Source organism: Bubalus bubalis, chromosome 4 (assembly GCF_019923935.1).
Source record: "Bubalus bubalis isolate 160015118507 breed Murrah chromosome 4, NDDB_SH_1, whole genome shotgun sequence".
NCBI classification, from domain to species: domain Eukaryota; kingdom Metazoa; phylum Chordata; class Mammalia; order Artiodactyla; family Bovidae; genus Bubalus; species Bubalus bubalis.
This window is the reverse complement of record NC_059160.1, coordinates 135,128,646-135,150,003: the sequence shown is the minus strand read 5'-3', so window position 1 is coordinate 135,150,003 and position 21,358 is coordinate 135,128,646. Positions and strand designations below refer to the sequence as shown.

Genomic DNA, 21,358 nt, shown 5'->3' with positions numbered 1-21,358 from the left:
TCAGACGAAATTTCCTACAAAGGTAAGATTGATATTACTGTAATATTTTAGAATATTTGGTAAGTTTACCTTTGGTAAAAATGGCCTACTTTATTATCTATTGTATTTGAATAACATTTCATTAATTTTTGCTAATACTTATGCCTCCTTTAACAGTTTTATATATTTTTCCCTATTTTTACCAATATTAGCTACAATTTCTATCTCTGAGACTATCAGATTTGACATAACTAGTACACTTGGAAAACAAAATACTAAAATCATTTCCATTAACATTTAGAAATAAAATTATTCAGTATGTACTCCTGGACCATGACATTTAAGTAAAAACTGAAGATAATTTTCCCTTTGACTTATATGACTCTATCACTTAGTAATTTTTCCTTATTCCTATTCTTATCACCTAAAAATTAATATTGTGTATAATTACCATATTCTTATCTGTAGTTATCTGTGAAATGTTTCTGTTTTAATTTCATATCATTTCTTTAAAATAACACCTCAGGCTTTCACCTATTTTACATTCTTTCATTTGAATGCAGGAATAAACATGTACTGAGTTCCAGTTATGTATTAGGTGCAAATTATGCTGATATATTTGTATACCTTTTGCAATGTTCAAAATAGCATATCATAAAAATCAGAAATACTATGCCTTTTTCTGTAGATCAAGTCAAAGATGGCCTTAATTGTAAAGTTATACATTCATGTCAAATGTATATTTATTTTTAAACTAGTTTTAAATCTATACTGTTTCCCCAAACTAATAATTAGTAGCATGTATGTAGTTTCTGATGCCAAAGTCTCCATAATTGTTATTTTTAAGAACTCACAATTTTACTATCTTGATCTTTACCTGCATATGTTTATTTATGCATTTATATATGCATTGCATTTATATATACACATAAGTATATATATGCAGGTAAAGGTCAAAGTAATTAAATATATATATTTTATATATACTTTATACTAATATTTATACACATATATACATACATATTGGAGAAGGCAATGGCACCCCACTCCAGTACTCTTGCCTGGAAAATCCCACGGATGGAGGGGCCTGGTGGGCTACAGTCCATGGGGTCGCTAAGAGTCAGACACAACTGAGCGACTTCCCTTTCACTTTTCACTTTCACGCACTGGAGAAGGAAATGGCAACCCACTCCAGTGTTCTTGCCTGGAGAATCCCAGGGACGGCGGAGCCTGGTGGGCTGCCGTCTAAGGGGTCGCACAGAGTCGGACCCGACTGTAGCAACTTAGCAGCAGCAGCCATACATATACAGAGTAATTTCATTTAGAATCCTACTCAAAATTTCCTTCCACTTAAATTTTTTTTTAAGATTTACCCAAATATACATCATGATTTTCCTTAGAGGGAGATCTAGCAAGTAAAAAAGTAATTCTTTCTTGATTTCCTTTCTCAGAATGTCTTTTATTTTAAATGTGATGGTAAAAATTATACTAAAAATGCATTTATCAGGACTTGAAAGGCAGTGAGAGTGATTCAAGCTCAGAGGAGGAACGGAGAGTCACTACACGAGTTATTCGCCGGCGTTTGATTATAAAGGTATCCCAAAGCTAGATCAGTGTGGGGCAATGCTGTGTTATTAGAACCTTCCTTGTGGTTTGGAAAGTTCAGCATGCTTGGTAACTAAATGGTGCTGTGTGTGTCTTTCCATATTTGAAAACTGATAAAAACAACCGCTGAAAGGAAGAATTCACGTCGCATGGTAGTGAGTATTCTGTCTAGGCCTGTGTTTGACATGTGGCAGTTGTCCTTTTGGAGAAGGCGATGGCACCCCACTCCAGTACCCTTGCCTGGAGAATCCCAGGGACGGCGGAGCCTGGTGGGCTGCAGTCCATGGGGTCGCTAAGAGTCAGACACGACTGAGCGACTTCACTTTCACTTTTCACTTTCATGCATTGCAGAAGGAAATGGCAACCCACTCCAGTGTTCTTGCCTGGAGAATCCCAGGGACGGCGGAGCCTGGTGGGCTGCCGTCTATGGGGTCGCACAGAGTCAGACACGACTGAAGCGACTAAGCAGCAGCGGTTGTCATTTTATCTGAGAATTCTTGGCATTTGTATACTGCTTTCCTTGGAGAAGTGTTCTGTGTGTGAACAGAGATTCTATCTTGGTGAAAGAATAGTTCATATCAAATGAAATGTTCAACTGAAATCCCAGAGGCTGTTATGAAGTATGAGGTAAGATAAAGAAGAAAGAGAAGAACGAAAAGGCTCCCGTCTCAGTCTTACCAGTTTGTAAGTTAAAATCAGTTCTTCTTTATCCATCAGTGACTAAGAATTCAGTTTTATAGCCTGGCATAGATGTATGTGACACAATGCAAACCAAGCAAAACTTCCTGAAATAAGGTTTTTAACTTGACTGACATACAAAGAAATCAGGCTGTATTTTTTTAAGTAGGGGAAGCAAGTCTTACTGCAAGTGAAAAATGTAATTCCACCCTGTTAGAGTACAACTGAACACTATGAATAAATCTTGATTTCCCCCACAAAGGCCTTCTGAAGTACTGACCTTGTTCATGGTAGATCCCACAGACTCCTTGCAGTAAGCTGTTTATCTTCATTACTATGTCTTTAGAGAGATCTTTCTTGATGTTAGAATAATTTGAGTGCAGGAAGCCATTTTCAATACACGCCTTTGAATGTGGTCCAAATAACCTGAGGCTCCTTGGTTGGCAGCTCTGAAGACAAGGAAGGAAAGGAAGTATCTATTGAAAACCATTTATCAAACTTATCACCCATTTCCAAAGTGTCTGGAGACCCAAAAGAGAGGCAGGGAAGTCGGCTTACGTATCCCAAACTTCTCAATCCTGCTGCTTATAAATACTTTTCAGGTAGATGAGATGAAAGAAGAAAAGCAAATATGCGAAATCTGCTCTAGTCTCATTTTTCTAATACTCTGGAAACAGAGAAGAAAATAATTCCTTGTCTAAATCCTAAATTATCCACAAATCAACCTCGAGCTCAATAGGTGCCATCACGTCTTTGAAAATTCCACGTAGGCAAGCCAAATTACTTATTGATATCTAGTATATATGCAAGCATATGACCTGCTATCTATAAAGTCCTCATAATCTCATAAAGATACTTCATAAACATACCTTCCACACATTTTCTGGGATTAAAGGGAAGAAATACTTAAATTTGTTTTTTCAGAACATATTCTGAAATATTCTGCCATTATTCTGCTCAGGCTTTGCTAGTCCCATGATTACTGTCTTTAAGAAGTACTATTTTAGATATTTGGCAAAACTAATACAATTTTGTAAAGTTTAAAAATAAAATAAAATTAAAAAAAAAAAAGCATGAACTTCCTATCAGAAAAAGAAAAAAAAAAAGAAGTACTATTTTAAAGTAAAACATCTAGACAAAGCAAACCAGTCATAATGGCTTTATGCTTAACATATGACATACTCATGTTGCATCAAATTCACCTCATTCATTTGTAACAGCTGCCCAGTAGAGAATTTGACTCCTACATATGACAGAAGGAAATAGACATAATCCTGCATAAAAAGTGGGAGAAAATGTAGAGAAGTTTTACTCTGGAGAATACTAAAAACAATAGGAACATCAACCCCCTCCCTAAGTCAATGAGGGTTATTTTGGTCTCCTAAAATTCCAGACATGCACTAGCAAGTCAGCTTTTAAGTAATTTTGTTAGCATCAATTATTTATATATTTAAGTGTAACATATAATTTTATATATATATATAAACATTTTTATTAAGAGCTTAAGTTTAAAAGACTGAAATACACTATGATGTTATAGGCTTCATAAAACATAGGAGACTGTGTGCTCTCCAAATCTTCACTTCTTGAAGTCAGTGTAATTTTAGGGAGGTTGAGTGGAATCATCAGAAGATGGATTTTATAAATGGGGAGGTCATTGTATAAATAATGGAATCACTTAAACAAGCTTTGAGAAGTGTCTTTTATATGTGTCAGAAAACCCAAAAGCTATAGAATAACTATAATTATAATTGGAAGGTATAATAGGTATAACAAAAAATCTTTGTAAACTATATATATAGAAATCTTTCTGGTTACTTTTTTTCTGATCAGATTTTGGGGGCTCTTGAAAAAGAACACCTTTCTTTTGCTTTTTCTCTTTATTCTATACACTCGTACCTTCATAATGTAAAGGAGCTTGAGACTGCAAGTACGACACGGTAAATGTCACATGGGCTCCATCTCTGTTTAAAAAAAAACAACATAAAATGAGAATGTTAGGACCTCAAGGAGTCATTGAGACTAAAATTATTTCTTCTCCTAGATGATAAAACCAAGCATTAGAGATGAATTGATTTACCCAAAATCACTCAGCTGGATGTTAAAAATTCTGGAACCAGAACCCAATCCCTGGCCCTCTAGTGATGCACCTTCTACATGCCTTTTCCACAATACTGTATTTTCTTCCAGGACAAAATGAAAGGGAGTAACTTTTCCTAGATTAAATTAGGCACTTGGTCACTTAGACTTTTCCAGTAGTACAGAAGGAGACAGCATTAGGCTATCTTTCTTGGAAACCGTTTGATGGGGCTGGAATGCTAGGAATTTGACCTACTTTACGGAGGCTTCTTCACAACTTGGACTGAACCAGCATATTTACATTGTTTGCCATAGTAATCTCCTCGGCACTTAGAATCTTAGAGCTGAAAAGTGTTTGAGAGTTGCTCCCCACTTCCAGAGCTAGCTTTTGCCAGGAAGTACCAATGGAAACAGTAGATTCCATTACCTCAGGTCTAGGCAGATCTGTCTTTATAGCCATTCAAGTTGTATAATAAAGAGGATGAAAGCATAATTTTATGATTTTTCTCTTTCATTTCATATGTGAATTCATTCATTTTCTAATCTTTAAATATTTTTTGTTTAATATTGTCAAGTCCCTAAGAAATGAATGAACTTAAACTCTTCCATTTGTTTAGGGATTTTTAAATTTTATAAGTATATTCATTTATTCATATATAATATCACGGTGGTTTCAAATTTGGAAGCAGTTTAGGTAAACTGACCAGTCTCGATGAGCTTGTTTATATTATTTCTCAGCAAATTCTGTGATTACATAGGTAAAAACTTTAATTCAAACCATTGTGAACTTTGATAAGATTCAAACACTGAATTTTTACTATATAGTTCAACTATATTTTATTTCTACTTTTGAGAAATTAAAAACAAGCGTTTAAATGTATGTTTTCCCCCACCAAACAATTCAAAAGTACAAAAAAGTTCAACCTATCCATTCTACTTACCAGCAGTAACTGTTGTTTACAAGCTTCAGATTGTTTTATATACCTATAACAGTATGTATGTGTACACAGAATATACAACAGTATGTATGTGTACACAGAATATACATGTACATAGATTCCCCAGGATGTGGGTTTCTAGGAATATGAAAATGGGTTATACTATACATATTGCTTAGCAATTTGCTAAGCTTATATATAAAGATCTCATCCCATCTTTTGAAAGTTCAAGTTTTAATGTTCTATACATTAAAGCAAATTCATACATTTCATGTTGTTATTCATTTTACTCAAGAAGAAGAGAAAAATAGAAATCCTAAACTGCAGTACTTCCGAAGGGAAGTACAGCTAGTCTTCATAAAGGTGGCTACCAGGAATGATACTGTGACTATATGTGCTCTAATTTTCCTTTGAAATAGGCAAGGAAAAAGTAGGTGGAGATATTGCCAAAAATAATGCCATTACCAAAAGTAGCATGGAAATTTTATTTACTTAAAAGTACAAATATTTTCAAGAACTTCAGAGAGCCTCTAATGTACCTGATGAATGAAAGATGAAAAAAAATGTTACATGTATTTTGTGACACTTTACTGACTTTCCAGTCTATCTAATTAACTACTATCTAATCCATTCCCCGAATTTAATGAGTTTTTACATAATCATGCAACTCGTTTTGACCTTACTAAGGTACTAGTTGACCATATTTAGTGCCCATTTAAGATTAAGATAAGTATCTTTACCTTTACTTATACATAAATAGTATGAATTTTCAGTAGGAAACAATGCCTGCATACCGCAGCAGATCTCAACAACCTATATTGCTCATTATTTATAAACAAGACTTTGATTTTTCTAAGGCTTTTAATATAAATCAATATACTTAAATGTATTTACTGTGCTTATAAATATACCTACTAGAAATGTCTTTCAGAGGCTGTCTGAAAATTGGCATCTTTCCCCACTGAAGAGTCAATTTATAACCATCTCTAATAGGTGGCAATTTTAATGGATTTTCCTAGGATCCTGGAATTGTCTTAACACTCAAGGGCCTGGACATGTCCAATAGTTACCTCAAACATATCTCACTTACTCATGTTTAAACTATAGTGAAATCTTTCATGACCTTTTTTGAGTTTTCTGGCGCCTCTAAGCCTTTACTTGTAAAATAATGTTTTTTCCTAAATATATAAAACCAACCATTGTTGTTGTTCGGGTGCTAAGTTGTGCCTGACTCTTTGCAACCCATGGACCGTAGTATGCCAGACTCCTCTGTTAACTCCTCTCCCGGAGTTAGCTCAAATTCATGTCCATTGAGTCAATGATGCTTTCTAACCATCTCTGCCGCTCCCTTCTTTTGCCTTCAGTCTTTCCCAGCATCAGTCTTTGCCAGGGAGTTGGCTCTTCACATCAGCTGGCCAAAGTATTGAAGCTTCGGCTCCAGCATCAGTCCTTCCAATGAATATTCAGGGCTGATTTCCTTTAGGATTGACTGGTTTGATCTCCTTGCAGTCCAAGGGACTCTCAAGAGTCTTTCTCCAACACCACAATTCAAAAGCATCAAATCTTTGGCACTCATGAGGTTGGACCTTCTTTATTGTCCAGCAATCACATCCCTACATGACTACTGGAAAAACATAGCTTTGACCTTTGTCAGCAAAGTGATTGTCTCTGTGATTTAATATGCAGTGTAGTTTGGTGGGTTTGATCTCTGGGTTGGGAAGATACCCTAGAAAAGGGAATACCTAACCATTCCAGTTTTCTTGCCTGGAGAATTTCATGGACAGAAGAGCCTGGCGGGCTACAGTCCATGGGGTCACAAAAGTCAGACACAACTGAGCAGCTAACACTAGATTTGTCATAGATTTCCTTGCGAGGAGCAAGTGTCTTTTAATTTCATGACTGCAGTCACCATCTGCAGTGATTTGGGAGCCCAAGAAAGTAAAATCTGTCACTGCTTCCACTTTTCCCCCTTCCATTTGACATGAAGTAATGGTATGATCGGATGTCATGATCTTAGTTTGTTTCAATATTGAGTTTAAAGCCAGCTTTTTCACTCTCCTCTTTTCACCCTCATCAAGAGTCTCTTAGTTTCTCTTCGTTTTCTGCCATTAGAGTGGTATCATCTACATGCCTGAGGTTGTTGATATTTCTCCCGGCAATGTTGATTCTGGGAGAAAACAGCCAGCCTGTGCTTCATTCAGCCTGGCATTTCACATGATGTACTTTGCATAAAAGTTAAATAAGCAGGATGACAGTATGCAGCCTTGTCATACTCCTTTCCAAATTTTGAACCAGTCCGTTGTTCCATGTCTGGTTCTAACTGTTCCTTCTTGACCTGCATACAGGTTTCTCAGGAGACAGGTAAGGTGGTCTGGTATTCCCATCTCTTAAGAATTTTCCACAGTTTATTGTGATCCACAGAGTCAAAGGCTGTTGCGTAGTCAGTGAAGCAGATGTTTTTCTGGAACTCCCTTGCTTTCTCCATGATCCAATGAATGTTGACAATTTGATCTCTGGTTTCCCTGCCTCTTTGAAACCCAGCTTGGACAGCTGGAAGTTCTCAGTTCACATACTGCTGAAGGATTTTGAGCATAACCTCGCTAGCATGTGAAATGAGCTCAACTGTACAGTCTTTGAACATGCTTTGGCATTGCCCTTCTTTGGAATTGGAATGAAAACTGACCTTTTCCAGTCCTGTGGCCACTGCTGAGGTTTCCAAATTTGTGATATATTGAGTGCAGCATTTTAATAGCATCATCTTTTAGGATTTGAAATAGCTCAGTTGGAATTCTATCACCTCCACTAGCTTTGTTCATAGTAATGCTTCCTAAGGCCCACTTAACTTCACACTCCAGGATGTCTGGCTCTAGGTGAGTGACCACAGCATCATGGTTATCCAGTCATTAATACTTTTTTATGTACAGTTCTTCTGTGTATTCTTGCCACCGCTTCTTACTCTCTTCTGCTCCTGTTAGGTCCTTGCCATTTCTGTCCTTTATCATGCCCATCCTTGCATAAAATGTCCCCTTGATCTCTCCAATTTTCTTTAAGAGATTTCTAGTCTTTCCCATCCTATTGTTTGTCTCTATTTTTTGCATTGTTTATTTAAGAACTCTTTCTTATCTCTCCTTGTTATTCTCTGGACCTCTGCATTCAGTTGTGTATATCTTTCCTTTTCTCCCTTGCCTTTTGCTTTTCTTCTTTCCTCAACTGTTTGTAAAGTTTCCTCAGACAACCACTTTGCTTTCTTGCATTTCTTTTTCTTTGAGATGGTTTTGGTCACTGCCTCCTGTATAACATTACGAACCTCTGTCCGTAGTTCTTCAGACACTCTACCAGATCCACCAGATCTAATCTCTTGGATCTAGTTGTCACCGCTACTGTATAATCATAAGGGATTAGATTTAGGCCATTAGATTTAGGCCACTCTTACCTGAATGGCCTAGTGGTTTTCCCTACTTTCTTCAAATTAAGCCTGAATTTTGCAATAAGTAGCTCATTATCTGAGCCACAGTCAGCTCCTGGTCTTGTTTTTACTGACCGTATAGTGCTTCTCTGTCTTTGGCTTCTAAGAATATAATTAATCTGATTTTGGTGTTGATAATATTCTGTTAATATTCATAGGTAGACTCATCTCTTGGGTCATTGGAAAAGGATATTTGCTTTGACCAGTGTGTTCTGGCCTTTGCCCTGCTTCATTTTGTACCCCAAGGCCAGACGTGCCTGTTATTCCAAGTATCTCTTGACCAACAATGCAAAACATAAATAATACTCCTTAAGAACTTGTTACAGATTTTAGTGCATTCAGGCAGGACACCTCTACACATTTTTCTATTTCCTTCCCTCTCTTAACTGTGCTAAATGAAATTAGTCATAAACAAGGTTCAAGATGAACTAAACAAGCATGAACAACAAGAAACATCTTGTTTTATTTTCATCCCATCTCTGTACTCCAGTGAGGTAAAATGAGTCAAATGTCCCATGCATGACCTATGAGTCCACAATCTATAAGAAAACAAAGTCACCTCGTAAAAAAAATTTGGTTAGCAAAATAAGGTAGATTTCAGTTAGTCTTTGTTATTTTAAACTAGAACTTCCTTTCTACGGGCTGTAATAAAAACAATCATAGAATTTCTCACCATCGGCAGACACTGGCAAAATTCTCAGAACTACCACCTTTCCCATGACAGTAACATTAAAAAAGTTCGAATCCTGACTCTCCCAGAAACTCAGCTATCTTCATCAAGATTTGCCATTTTTCCTTTTAAAAAAAAGAAAAGAAAAAAGTACAGGGTACAGTAACTATAGTACATAGTACTATTACATTGTCCAGGTCACCTCTTCAACAAGAAGTTTTACTACAGGTCAGCAGGTCTCTAAAGTGGGTCTGCACTTAAGGTGTTTGTTCTTGTCCCCAAAACTCTTAAGTGAGACTGACCTAATGTTGACACCAGTGAAGAAGGTAATGTGTTATAAATACAGTCCTATTTTTGCTCTTCTGAGTGGTTTTTCTTATCATATAATCATAAAGCTAATAGGTATTAAGGAACCATCTAAATCTACTGAGCTATTAGCAGGAAAATATGAGGCCACCTTGGCAAGTTAAGAATTTATTCCTTTTTTTTAACTCACCAGAGGAAGAGCCTTGACAATTTCCTCTTGTAAATCAGAGAGCAGTCACTACCTGAAAGATGCCATCATACATTCCTTAAGTAATTAATCAGTCATCACAGAGGGTTCCCTCACTTGAAGATGATATGCTGAAACTATGTACTTCATCAGACATCAGATCAGTCGCTCAGTCGTGTCCGACTCTTTGCAACCCCATGAATCGCAGCACACCAGGCCTCCCTGTCCATCACCAACTCCTGCAGTTCACTCAGACTCACGTCCATCGAGTCAGTGATGCCATCCAGCCATCTCATCCTCTGTCGTCCCCTTCTCCTCTTGCCCCCAATCCCTCCCAGCATCAGAGTCTTTTCCAGTGAGTCAACTCTTCGCATGAAGTGGCCAAAGTACTGGAGTTTCAGCTTTAGCATCATTCCTTCCAAAGAAATCCCAGGGCAGATCTCCTTCAGAATGGACTGGTTGGATCTCCTTGCAGTCTAAGGGACTCTCAAGAGTCTTCTCCAACACCACAGTTCAAAAGCATCAATTCTTCGGCGCTCAGCTTTCTTCACAGTCCAACTCTCACGTCCATAAATGACCACAGGAAAAACCGTAGCCTTGAGTAGACGAAACTTTGTTGGCAAAGTAATGTCTCTGCTTTTCAATATGCTATCTAGGTTGGTCATAACTTCCCTTCCAAGGAGTAAGCGTCTTTTAATTTCATGGCTGCAGTCACCATCTGCAGTGATTTTGGAGCCCAGAAAAATAAAGTCTGACACTGTTTCCCCTGTTTCCCCATCTACTTCCCATGAAGTGATGGGACCGGATGCCATGATCTCCGTTTTCATCAGACATAGTTATTAGCATATACAACTTATGAAAGGCTAAGTCGAGAAAAAAATAAGGTTTTCTCTGTACTCTCAACTTTTCTCACAGTACTTGAAAAAAATGTACATATTACCCTCAGTAAAGGAATTTTTAAATTAAACTAACAGTGATTGATATAATACCCCAACTAAGATTCAAATTAGATAGAAGGCAATCCACCAAAATGAGAGATTTGGTAGAACTAGTGAAGAAACATTTATTCAAAGTGAAATAATCTAATTAGAGCTCTAATCATTAGCTAAATCTTTTTTCAACAAATAAAACCTTTTTGTTTGTCTATCGATGTATAACTGCATTCTATGATTACATATTTTCAAATTCTTCCTTCTTGGAGTTTGTTGCTAACCATCATTCTTATATGTATTTGAGGTTTAATGCTTTGAATGTTGTTGACTGCTAAATAATTCCATGGAGTCAGTCTTCTCCCCTTGCCCTTGAATAGCAAGTAGAGTTTTATACCTTCTTTTTCTAAAACTCCACAGAGCATGTGTGTGGTGTATGGAGTGGTGTGGAGATCTATGCATCTAGTTTATTGCTAATCTTTATGCCACATCCTTTAGGGAGAGGAAGCAAAAACCATTCCTGGTGAATCTGTCACAGAAGAACAGTTTACTGATGAAGAAGGCAACCTCATCACCAGAAAAGTAATCACCAACGGGATTTCATGCTTCTCTTGGGTTTAGATTTTCTATTTGTTTGCTATAGTGTCAGCTCTTGAAACAGAAAAGAGAAAAAGCTCTCCTTTTCACTATTGCTTCCTATACAGATCACTCGGAAAGTACTAAGACGAATTGTTATCCCACAAGAGAGAAAACATGATGACGTGGTAATGGAGAGGGACTGTCAAAAAGAAAGTAGAGGATAAAAGCTTTGTGAATGCTTTAGAATATGCTCCTAACAGCCTGGCATCTGCAGTGTGGTAGCTTGAAGCATTTGCTGCTTTTGACATCTTGTGTATTTATTTGATCAGGGTCAAAGAAAAAGACTTTCCTTCCTAAAATTCTTTAACACCATATACTTTTATTATCTTTAGAGTTTTCACAGAGATTATTTCATTTATGGAGGATGGAATGTGCCAGTTCAAGCATGGGAGAGAAAATTTAAAAACCCTCCACCACAACCAAATCCCTCGGCCATCCCCGACCCTAGTCCTCCCGGCCCAGCGCTTCACCTGCAGCCCAGGGCCTGCCTAGGACCTGGAGAGAGAGCACTTGTTTCCAGCAGATGCACAAGGTTTAATTAAAAGTCAGAATGATAGAAGCTTGTCATAAGATCCTTACATTGAATCTAAACATTTTCTCTTTCCAGTATATTCTACAGGGGAATACAAATCCCCCTTTCCCCCATCTTAATCTGAAGAGGATTTTCCTCTCTGGGTTAACACCAGCCCATCTCCCGTGTACCAGTTAAAGAACCAAAGTCATCACCAAGCAGCGTAACTCAGCAAATGAATCTCTAACTCCCAGAGAAAACATCTCTGGTTATTTTTCATTTCTTTCCTTTCTCAGACCTTACCCTTTTCATTTAAAAAAAAAAAAAAAAGAAGAAGAAAGAAACTTCAATACCTGTGTTTACATAAGAAAAAACTAAACTGAAAATTTCTGAGGAGTAATTCAGAAAATTGGAAGGACTACTGTGTTTTCTGTTTTAAGTAGGTTAAAAGCTGAGCATTTGTGCAACCACTTTGCTCACAGAGAAGTGTGTCCTTGATGCTCAGTGAAGAGAGGTCTTGTTTTATGGAAAAAGGATGCCTACTTTGTCAGGAGTAAGAGGAAGGGCGTGGTAATTTCACGAAGTAAAAAAGAAAACATCTCTAAGCCTGACAGCACTTCCACTGTGTTTAGTCATGATTAGTGCTTTACTGACAAATTTCCGTCTCATTACAACAGATTACTTAACATTCTGCTGACTTTAAAAGGCATAAATTATAGCTTACTAATATTTTTTACAACTGGGGTTTGAGTGCCTTGAGAGCTTTAGTGATTTCTTCTAGCTTCACAGGAAATGGACAGGCTGTTTGAATGATCACTAATAGAATGAATGATTGTGAAGTATGGTAACATGGTATTCATTCTGATGGTGCTCTCCAGCTTGCCTTGATGCTGCTGAGCTGTGTGGTTAAGGTAAATAGATGGTATTTTTGGACATGAAGTGACAAAGTGCTTTAAACTGTGTCTCACTTACCCTAATCTAGCCTCAAGGAACCAGAACGGAACCTGCTTTTTAATGAAAACTCTTTGACCACGAAATCTTAATGTGTACATTCCTTTCAAAACAGGGAGAAGGTTATAAGATGAAGACGAAGAAAGAAATCCGTCAAGTGGAAAAGAAGAGCCATTCATAACAGTAAATGGTCAACCAAGGTGGTAAGTGTGCTCAAATCAACAACACTAGCACATCTCATTTCACCAAATAAGTGATCCATACCTCCTCCACCCTTCCTCTCTTTCTCACGGAATTACAGCTTTGAATATCCAGTATGCAGTTGGAGTCATTTTTATGTTTGTGTATACAAACGTTGTTGTTGTTTAGTTGCTAAGCTGTGTCTGACTCTTGTGACCCCATGAACTAGCCTGCCAGGCTCCTCTGTTCATGGGATTTCCCCAGGCAAGAATACTGGAGTGGGTTGCCGTTTCCTTCTCCCAGGGATCTTCCTGACCCAGGGATCAAACTCCTGCATTGGCAGGCAGATTCATTACCACTGAGCCACCAGGGGAGCCCATACACACACACACACTAAAACTATGGCCTCCAGCTCACAGTCCATAGACTTTCTCTTCACCATTTAGTCAGGAATTTAAATGTAAATGATGTTTTCAGAAACAAGTGTAAATATTGATCATTGAGTCTCCTCAAAGAGCAAAGGCTCCGTGTCTAAGATGCAGTAGCATTATTCATTCTAACAGGAAGGTTATTTGGCAACAAATAGTTCATATAAATGTACTTGGAAAGTTGTATTGATTCAGTTTCCCACTATTTTTGCAGAACAGCATCTGAGACTATAATTTTGGTTGGAATATATTGGTTGCCAAGTTTAAATGAAGTGACCAAAATCTCTATGTACTACTTAATATATTTTGTATAAACAAAGCAAATTAAATAGGAGGCTAATGGGACTACTGTGTTTTGTAAGTTAAAATGTTTAGTGAGCTTTTTTTAAAGTTGTCTGAATTTTTCTTCAAAAAGAAGGCTGTTTTCCTTTAACATTGTTTTCTGAACTTTACTTTGTGCTAGTTCTTCCTACGGAACCACAATTAGAAAGCCCCTATGGGGTGAAAAAGCAGATAGAGCTTTGAAAAGCTCTTTGTAAGTCTGTGAGACAAAGCTGGATGAGTTCTTAGGGCTGTTCACCAAGAGTTTTCGTAGCCCCCAGAAACAAAGAGCAAAGAGATCCCAGTTTCCACTTCCATTCATATGCTGTTCCCCAGTTACCAGAATCCTGGTATTTGGACTGTTGCCATAAGGAACTGAGAAATCAGTCTCGTTGCCCCAAATTTTGTATGTGAGGTGACTGTAACTAAGACCCAAAGAAATTCTTAGTCCCTCCACCTCCAAAAAAACTCTTATTATTTGCCTGTTTATTCACTTAAGGATTGATTTCACTGTCTCTCCATGAGGCTTTCTGCCTAAGGCACTGGGGAACCACTGGTAAACAACAGTAGGGAGGTACCGGCCCTCACTGACCTTACATTTGGGGATTTCATGGTAGTCAGTCATTTCAGTATTTAAGGCTTTGAGAAAACTCCTAGGAACTGCAGAGAGCTCTGGAAATAACAATGTTTGCTATACATATTCATCCAGTGCTCCAGGTGTACCCTTCACTTGATTCTCACAGTCAGTCCTCTTGGATTGGCACCTTTATCATCCCCATTTAACAGGCTCAGAATTGCCCAAGGTCTCCTAAATAAAAAGTAGCAGAAATAGGATACAAACCCTAATGGGCAGCTCCAGAGCCCACACTCTTAACCCTGTTAACTGGATATCTGACCTTGTCTGAGGTGACAGGGAAGGTTTTCTTTGAGAAAATGATGCTTGAGCTGTTTTAAAGGGTGAATAGGACTCAGTTGGGTAAAGAGGAAGACACTGGATGGTGTTTGGGGTAGCCTTCCAGGCAGAGGCTACAGCATTTTGCAAAGACCAGAAGGAGAAAGTAACAAGAAGGGAGAATAGGTCAATGCAGCTGGTAGAAGGTTTTGGCCTTGTGTCTGGAGAGGTAAGAAAGATTCTGGTCTCATAAGCCTCTTTCCACTAAAAGTTTAGGTTTTGCATCACTTACTCTAGCTGCAAGACACAGAATGAAGGGAGGTGGCAATAATAGATGAGCAGATAACCTGTTAAACTACTGAAGATGCTGGCTTGGGCAGTAAGGATTGGAAGAGGTAGTGACAGTAAGGCTGAATCAAGAGATAGTGGCATGAATTGCTTTTTGTCAGATGATAAGGGTGAGAGATGAGAAAATTAAGGATGACATCAGTGAGGCAACATCTAGAATGAACCCACCCATTATTCATGTCTTACAGCTGAACCTAGTAAAAGATATATATATTTTTTTTAATTGAGGTGTAGCTGATTTACAATATTAGTTTCAGATGCATAGCACAGTGATCCAAAATTTTTATAGATTATACTCCATTTAAAGTTTTTGTAAAATATTGGCTATATTTCACTGTGCTGTACAATATGTCTTTGTAGCTAATTTATTGTACACACATTAGTCTGTACCTCTTAATCTCCTACCCTTGTCTTGTCCCTTCTACCTTCCCTCTCCCCACTGGTCACTAGTGGTTTGTTCTCTATATCTGTGAGTCTATATTTTGCTATATTCTGTTATTTCTTATATGTGGACTAAAAAATAAATATGTATTTGTCTTTCTCGGACTTATTCACGAACCATAAAATTCTCCAGGTCCATCTATGTTGTTGTAAATGGCAAAATTTCACTTTTTAAATACTCCATTCCATATATATATACACCACATCTTCCTTATCCACTATTTTGACCCACTTATTTTTGCTATTGTTTCCTTTGCCTTAGGAGACATATCCAAAAAAGATATTGCTACAGTTTATGTCAAAAAGTATTCTGTGTTTTCTTCTAGGACTTCTATGGTTTTCCAGTATTACTTTTAGGTCTTTAATCTATTCTTAGTTTTTAGTTTTCTTTTTATATGTTGTGACAAAATGTTCTATTCTTATTCTTTTACATGTGGGTGTCCAATTTTCCCAGCATCACTTATTGATGCTTTTCTCCATTGCATATTCTTGCCTGTTTTGCCATAGATTAATTGACCATAAATGTGTGGGTTTATTTTTGGGCTCTCTAGTCTGTTCCATTGATCTGTGTGTGTGTTTTTGTGCCAGTAGCATACTGTTTTAATTACTATAGCTTTGTAATATAGTCTGAAGTCAAGGAGCATTGTACCTCTAGCTCTGTTCTTCTTTCTCAAGATTTCTTTGGCTAATTAAAAAGAATGCAATAACGCCATTTGTAGCAACATCAGTTCAGTTCAGTTGCTCAGTCATGTCCAACTCTTTGCGACCCCATGAATCGCAGCACGCCAGGCCTCCCTATCCATCACCAACTCCCAGAGTTTACCTAAACTCATGTCCTTCGAGTCAGTAATGCCATCCAGCCATCTCATCCTCTGTCATCCCCTTATCCTCCTGCCCCCAATCCCTCCCAGCATCAGGGTCTTTGCCAATGAGTCAACTCTTCACATGAGGTGGCCAAAGTATTGGAGTTTCAGCCTCAGCATCAGTCCTTCCAATAAACACCCAGGACCGATCTCCTTTAGGATGGACTGGTTGGATCTCCTTGCAGTCCAAGGGACTCTCAAGAGTCTTCTCCAATACCACAGTTCAAAAGCATCAATTCGTCGGCACTCAGCTTTCTTCACAGTCCAACTCTCACATTCATACATGACCACTGGAAAAACCATGGCCTTGACTAGATGGACCTTTGTTGGCAAAGTAATGTCTCTGCTTTTGAATATGCTATCTAGGTTGGTCATACCTTTTCTTCCAAGGAGTAAGCATCTTTTAATTTCATGGCTGCAATCATCATCTGCAGTGATTTTGGAGCTCAGAAAAATAAAGTGTGACACTGTTTCCACTGTTTCCCCATCTATTTCCCATGAAGTGATGGGCCCAGATGCCATGATCTTCGTTTTCTGAATGTTGAGCTTTAAGCCAACTTTTTACTCTCCTCTCTCACTTTCATCAAGAGGCTTTTTAGTTCCTCTTCACTTTCTGCCATAAGGATGGTGTCATCTGTATATCTGAGGTTATTGATATTTCTCCTGGCAATCTTGATTCCAGCTTGTGCTTCTTCCAGCCCAGCATTTCTCATGATGTACTCTACATAGAAATTAAATAAGCAGGGTGACAATATGCAGCCTTGATGTACTCCTTTTCCTACTTGGAACCAGTCTGTTGTTCCATGTCCAGTTCTAACTGTTGCTTCCTGACCTGCCTATAGGTTTCTCAAGAGGCAGGTCAAGTGGCCTGGTATTCCCATCTCTTGAAGAATTTTCCAAAGTTTATTGTGATCCATATAGTCAAAGGCTTTGGCATAGTCATTAAAGCAGAAATAGATGTTTTCTGGAACTCTCTTGCTTTTTCGATGATCCAGCGGATGTTGGCAATTTGATCTCTGGTTCCTCTGCCTTTTCTAAAACCAGCTTGAACATCTGGAAGTTCATGGTTCACATATTGCTGAAGCCTGGCTTGGAGAATTTTGAGCATTTCTTTACTACTGTGTGAGATGAGTGCAATTGTGCGGTATGAGATGAGTGCAATTGTGCGGTAGTTTGAGCATTCTTTGGCATTACCTTTCTTTGGGATTGGAATGAAAACTGACCTTTTCCAGTCCTGTGGCCACTGTTGAGTTTTCCTTATATATTGTTATACCAAGTGAAGCAAATCAGAGGACTAATATTGTATGACATGTGAAATCTATAAAGAAATTACACAAACGAACTTATTTACAAAACAGACTCACAGACTTAGAGAAATAACTTAAGGTTGCCAGAGGGAAGGATTTGTGGGGGAGATAGGGAGTTTGGGATGGACATGTACACACTGCTATATTTAAAATGCATAACCAACAAGGGAACTCTGCCTAATGTTATGTACAGCCTGGATAGGAGGGGAGTTTGGGGGAGAGTGGATACATGTATATGTATGGTTGAGTCCCTTTGCTGTCCACCTGAAACTATCACAACTTTGTTAATCAGTTAAAAAAAAGATTGCTTTGGCTATATGGCAGATTAATAAAACACTAAGCATGAATTTGCCATTTAAATTACTCTGTTTAAGCAATTCTAAGTGATAAATAAAACTAGAAGAGAGTTCAGTTTAGCTGTCAGCTTTAGTATGCCCCTAAAAGTTTAGTAACTTGTTCAATCATAGAGTCAGACTCTGAGTAGGAAAGAACCAAAAAGGTTATCTACACCACTGAAGCCATTTTTCTAGAGTAACATATACCTAATATCTATGAATAAATGACACCAAAAAAAATGTGAAAATGTTAGGCTTCCAGGGTCATTTAGAACAAATTAATACAGAAATGACTTGTCAAAAATATACAAGAGACATCAGAATGATAAATAATCCACTCCGTAAAGCAGTGGGCTTGGCTTTGGCTCATTTGCTACACCACTCAAAGGAAAGAGAAACTCAATAGGAGCATTCATATGAATGTGAAAACAGTTTCAACATAAAGCAAACTAAATGTGTCAGATGGAAAGAACAGTGATTTGACTGCAAGCCTCATTTTACTCTCCAGGGTGGTATTTACCTTTCATAAGTGAACTTAGGAAATGAGTCCAAGAATACTGCCTATAATTCCAGGACACTGAATGTGTGCTCTGGAAAAATCAATTTGCAAATACATTCAGGGTTTTTATGACCCTGCTGGCTGTCTTTTTTATTTTTTTAATAGTAGAACAACTAATAAGCACATGGAATGTGGCCAAATTTCACTGAATATCAGATGGTAACATTAAAATTTTTATTCTGGTTTTATAGCCAGTTGAATTTTGAACTACCTGAACCCTACACCTGCCTTTCTTTAATACTGAGTCACAGCCAGTCCTATTTTTAATGTAAGGGAAAAGCTGATGGCTGAACATAAATATAAAGATGTATACATAATACATAATGATTTATACCTTATAAAATGCTTTTACATTTTTGTCTTACTTGTCAAACAAGCTTCCAGGAAGGTCAGACTGATTTTGATTGCTACCTTTTACAGATGACGATGCTAAGGCCCAGAGAGGTCATATGACCTTTCTGCTGTTACACAGCTGTGATTGGAAGAACTAGAACTTAACTCAAGATTGATACTTCACTTAGTGTCCAATTCTACTAAGCTATCTTTCTAAAATTACTTATGAATAATAATAATAATAGTCATATCCTATCAGAGATTACTATATGCCAGGTAAGATCATTACATACATTACCTCATGTAGTCCCCAAAACAATGCTATAAGGTAAATACTATTATCCCTTTTTTAATAAAGGAGGAAACTGAAGTTTGGAAGAATTAAATGACTTACCCAAGGTCTGTAGCTAATGAGCAAAAGAATAAAACTTGAACTTATCCAGAGCCTAGCTCTTAACTGTTACTCATACTAATAGTTAAACAATATTTAATTATTATCAGAAACCTAAAAGCATTTTGAATCAGAGACATGTGTAAAGGCAACCTGCAGTAAATTTCTTCATATAGTACACTGTGAAAATACTCAATGTTTTGGTGTTTTTTTTTTTAAATAAAACAAGCCTTCCTAGCCATAATCTCCAAATGTTTACTTTAAAAATGCCATTAGAGAACTGATTAGTAAGGCTGTGGCATGAGAAGGCCCCCAGATATATGTCATAAAAGACTGTGGAACAGCTGCATTTTAAACCTCTTTCAGGGATATGCTCAAGGTCGCACAGCCACATGGAAGCCAGGAGCAGCAACAGCACCCAGGCCTGCTGGGGAAATACTTTATTACCTGAGGTCAAAACGTTGACTCATTTCATTCATGTCTTCAAAAAGTATTTGACCTTCTACCTGGCTTAGAGTGAAAAACCTAGATACACAGAGGTGAATAAAACCTCCATGACCTCTGCCCTTCTGCATCTCTCAGCCTGCAAAGGGGAAAGAGATGGGACACATGTTGTCTAAGGGCTAAAAATATGAAGTCTAAGATCCAAGGAAGAATAACACAGAAACATATTTAGACTTGGGGGCTGGGGAAAGTCATGCCATTTATGCTAAGGCCTCATAGGTACCACCAGCAGTGAAAACGGGAAGAAAAAGAGGACTCCAAGCAAAGGGTACAACATCTGCAAGGGCCTTGAGGTAGGAAAAGGCCTAACACATTTCGGGACATGAAAGATCAGTGCCCCAGAGCCTAATGAGCTGGTGGTGACTGAGGCAGGCCCATGATGAAATGAGAAATGCTTCATCATAGGCCAGACTATAGGATTTGGATTTCATTCTTAAAAAAAAAAGACATTGAAGCCTTTGAAAGATTTTAAGCAAGAGCCTGACCTAATTTTTTTTTTTTAAACACATCAGCTATGTAGAGAAGGATTGGAGGGAAAACAAGAGTAAACTGAAGGGGATGAGCTAGGATGTTATTGCTATCGTCCAGCTAAGCCACATGATGACAGGGCTGGGACCTGGGCTGTAGTTTTAGGAAAGTCGATGGTATCTGATGGCTTGGAGGTAGGATGGAGAAGAGTTGAGTCAAGAATGACACCAGGTTCCAAGTATAAGCAAGTGGGTGGTGGAAAAAGGAACAGGATGGGTTTTGAAACTATCAAGAACTCAGGCCATTTGTCAGTACATAAGTCTGGAGCTCTGAGGAAAGATTGTGACTTGACATATAAAAATGAGTGTTATCACTCAAGAGATGAGTCCTGAATATCAGAAAAAGGGAACACCAGAGAATAGATATGATTACCTAGGGAGAAAGTGAATGTGAGCAAAGAAGGGGCTCAGGATTGAGCCCCAAAGAACAACAGTTTGAAGAGAACAGAGCTTTAGAAGGTTGCCTCTGACCTCTTCCTTCCTAGAGATCTCCAAGCTGTTCTATCTGTTCTAATCTAAAACTGCCTACATAGTCAGCCTTAGCCCTCCAGCATATTTGTTTGGTTTTACCGTTAAATATTTTAATCCTTGCAGTTTAATATCAGTGGATAAAAGAAACTTTCCTGTAATGCAGATTGGCTGATAAGCTTTTATAAATAAGTGATCACACACATTTAGAGCCCCTTTACTCTTAGCATGTAGCACTCACTGTGTTTGTGATCGAGAGAGTCCCACATTTAAGACGTTATCCTAATACAACTCAGCCATAACAAAGAGTAAAATAATGTCATTTGCTGCAACATGGATGGACCTGGAGATCATCACACTAAGGTGAACAGGGAAAGATGTATCACCTATATGTGACATCTTAAAAAAGAAAATACAATGAACTTATTTCCAAGACAGAAAGAGACTCACAGATGTGGAAAACATGCATATGGTTATAAAAGGGAAAACAGGGGTGAGGGAAGGAGAAATTAGGAGATTGGAA

At 37.9% G+C, this 21,358-nt stretch overlaps 1 protein-coding gene across 7 annotated transcripts in view; it reads left to right on the top strand.

Moving 5' to 3' along the window:
* Positions 1-21,358, top strand: part of ANK3 (ankyrin 3) — a 373,791-nt gene that overhangs the window by 341,553 nt on the left and 10,880 nt on the right. For 6 of the 7 annotated variants that reach the window (XM_045165538.1, XM_044942122.2, XM_044942121.2 and 3 more), the window contains 4 exons: positions 1,487-1,573; positions 11,336-11,419; positions 11,542-11,601; positions 13,054-13,141. In XM_045165538.1, coding sequence (XP_045021473.1) covers positions 1,487-1,573; positions 11,336-11,419; positions 11,542-11,601; positions 13,054-13,119 — 297 coding nt within the window. In that variant the 3' untranslated portion in view covers positions 13,120-13,141. The remainder of the gene's footprint in view (positions 1-1,486; positions 1,574-11,335; positions 11,420-11,541; positions 11,602-13,053; positions 13,142-21,358) is intronic. The other variant, XM_044942143.2, reaches the window with a different exon arrangement.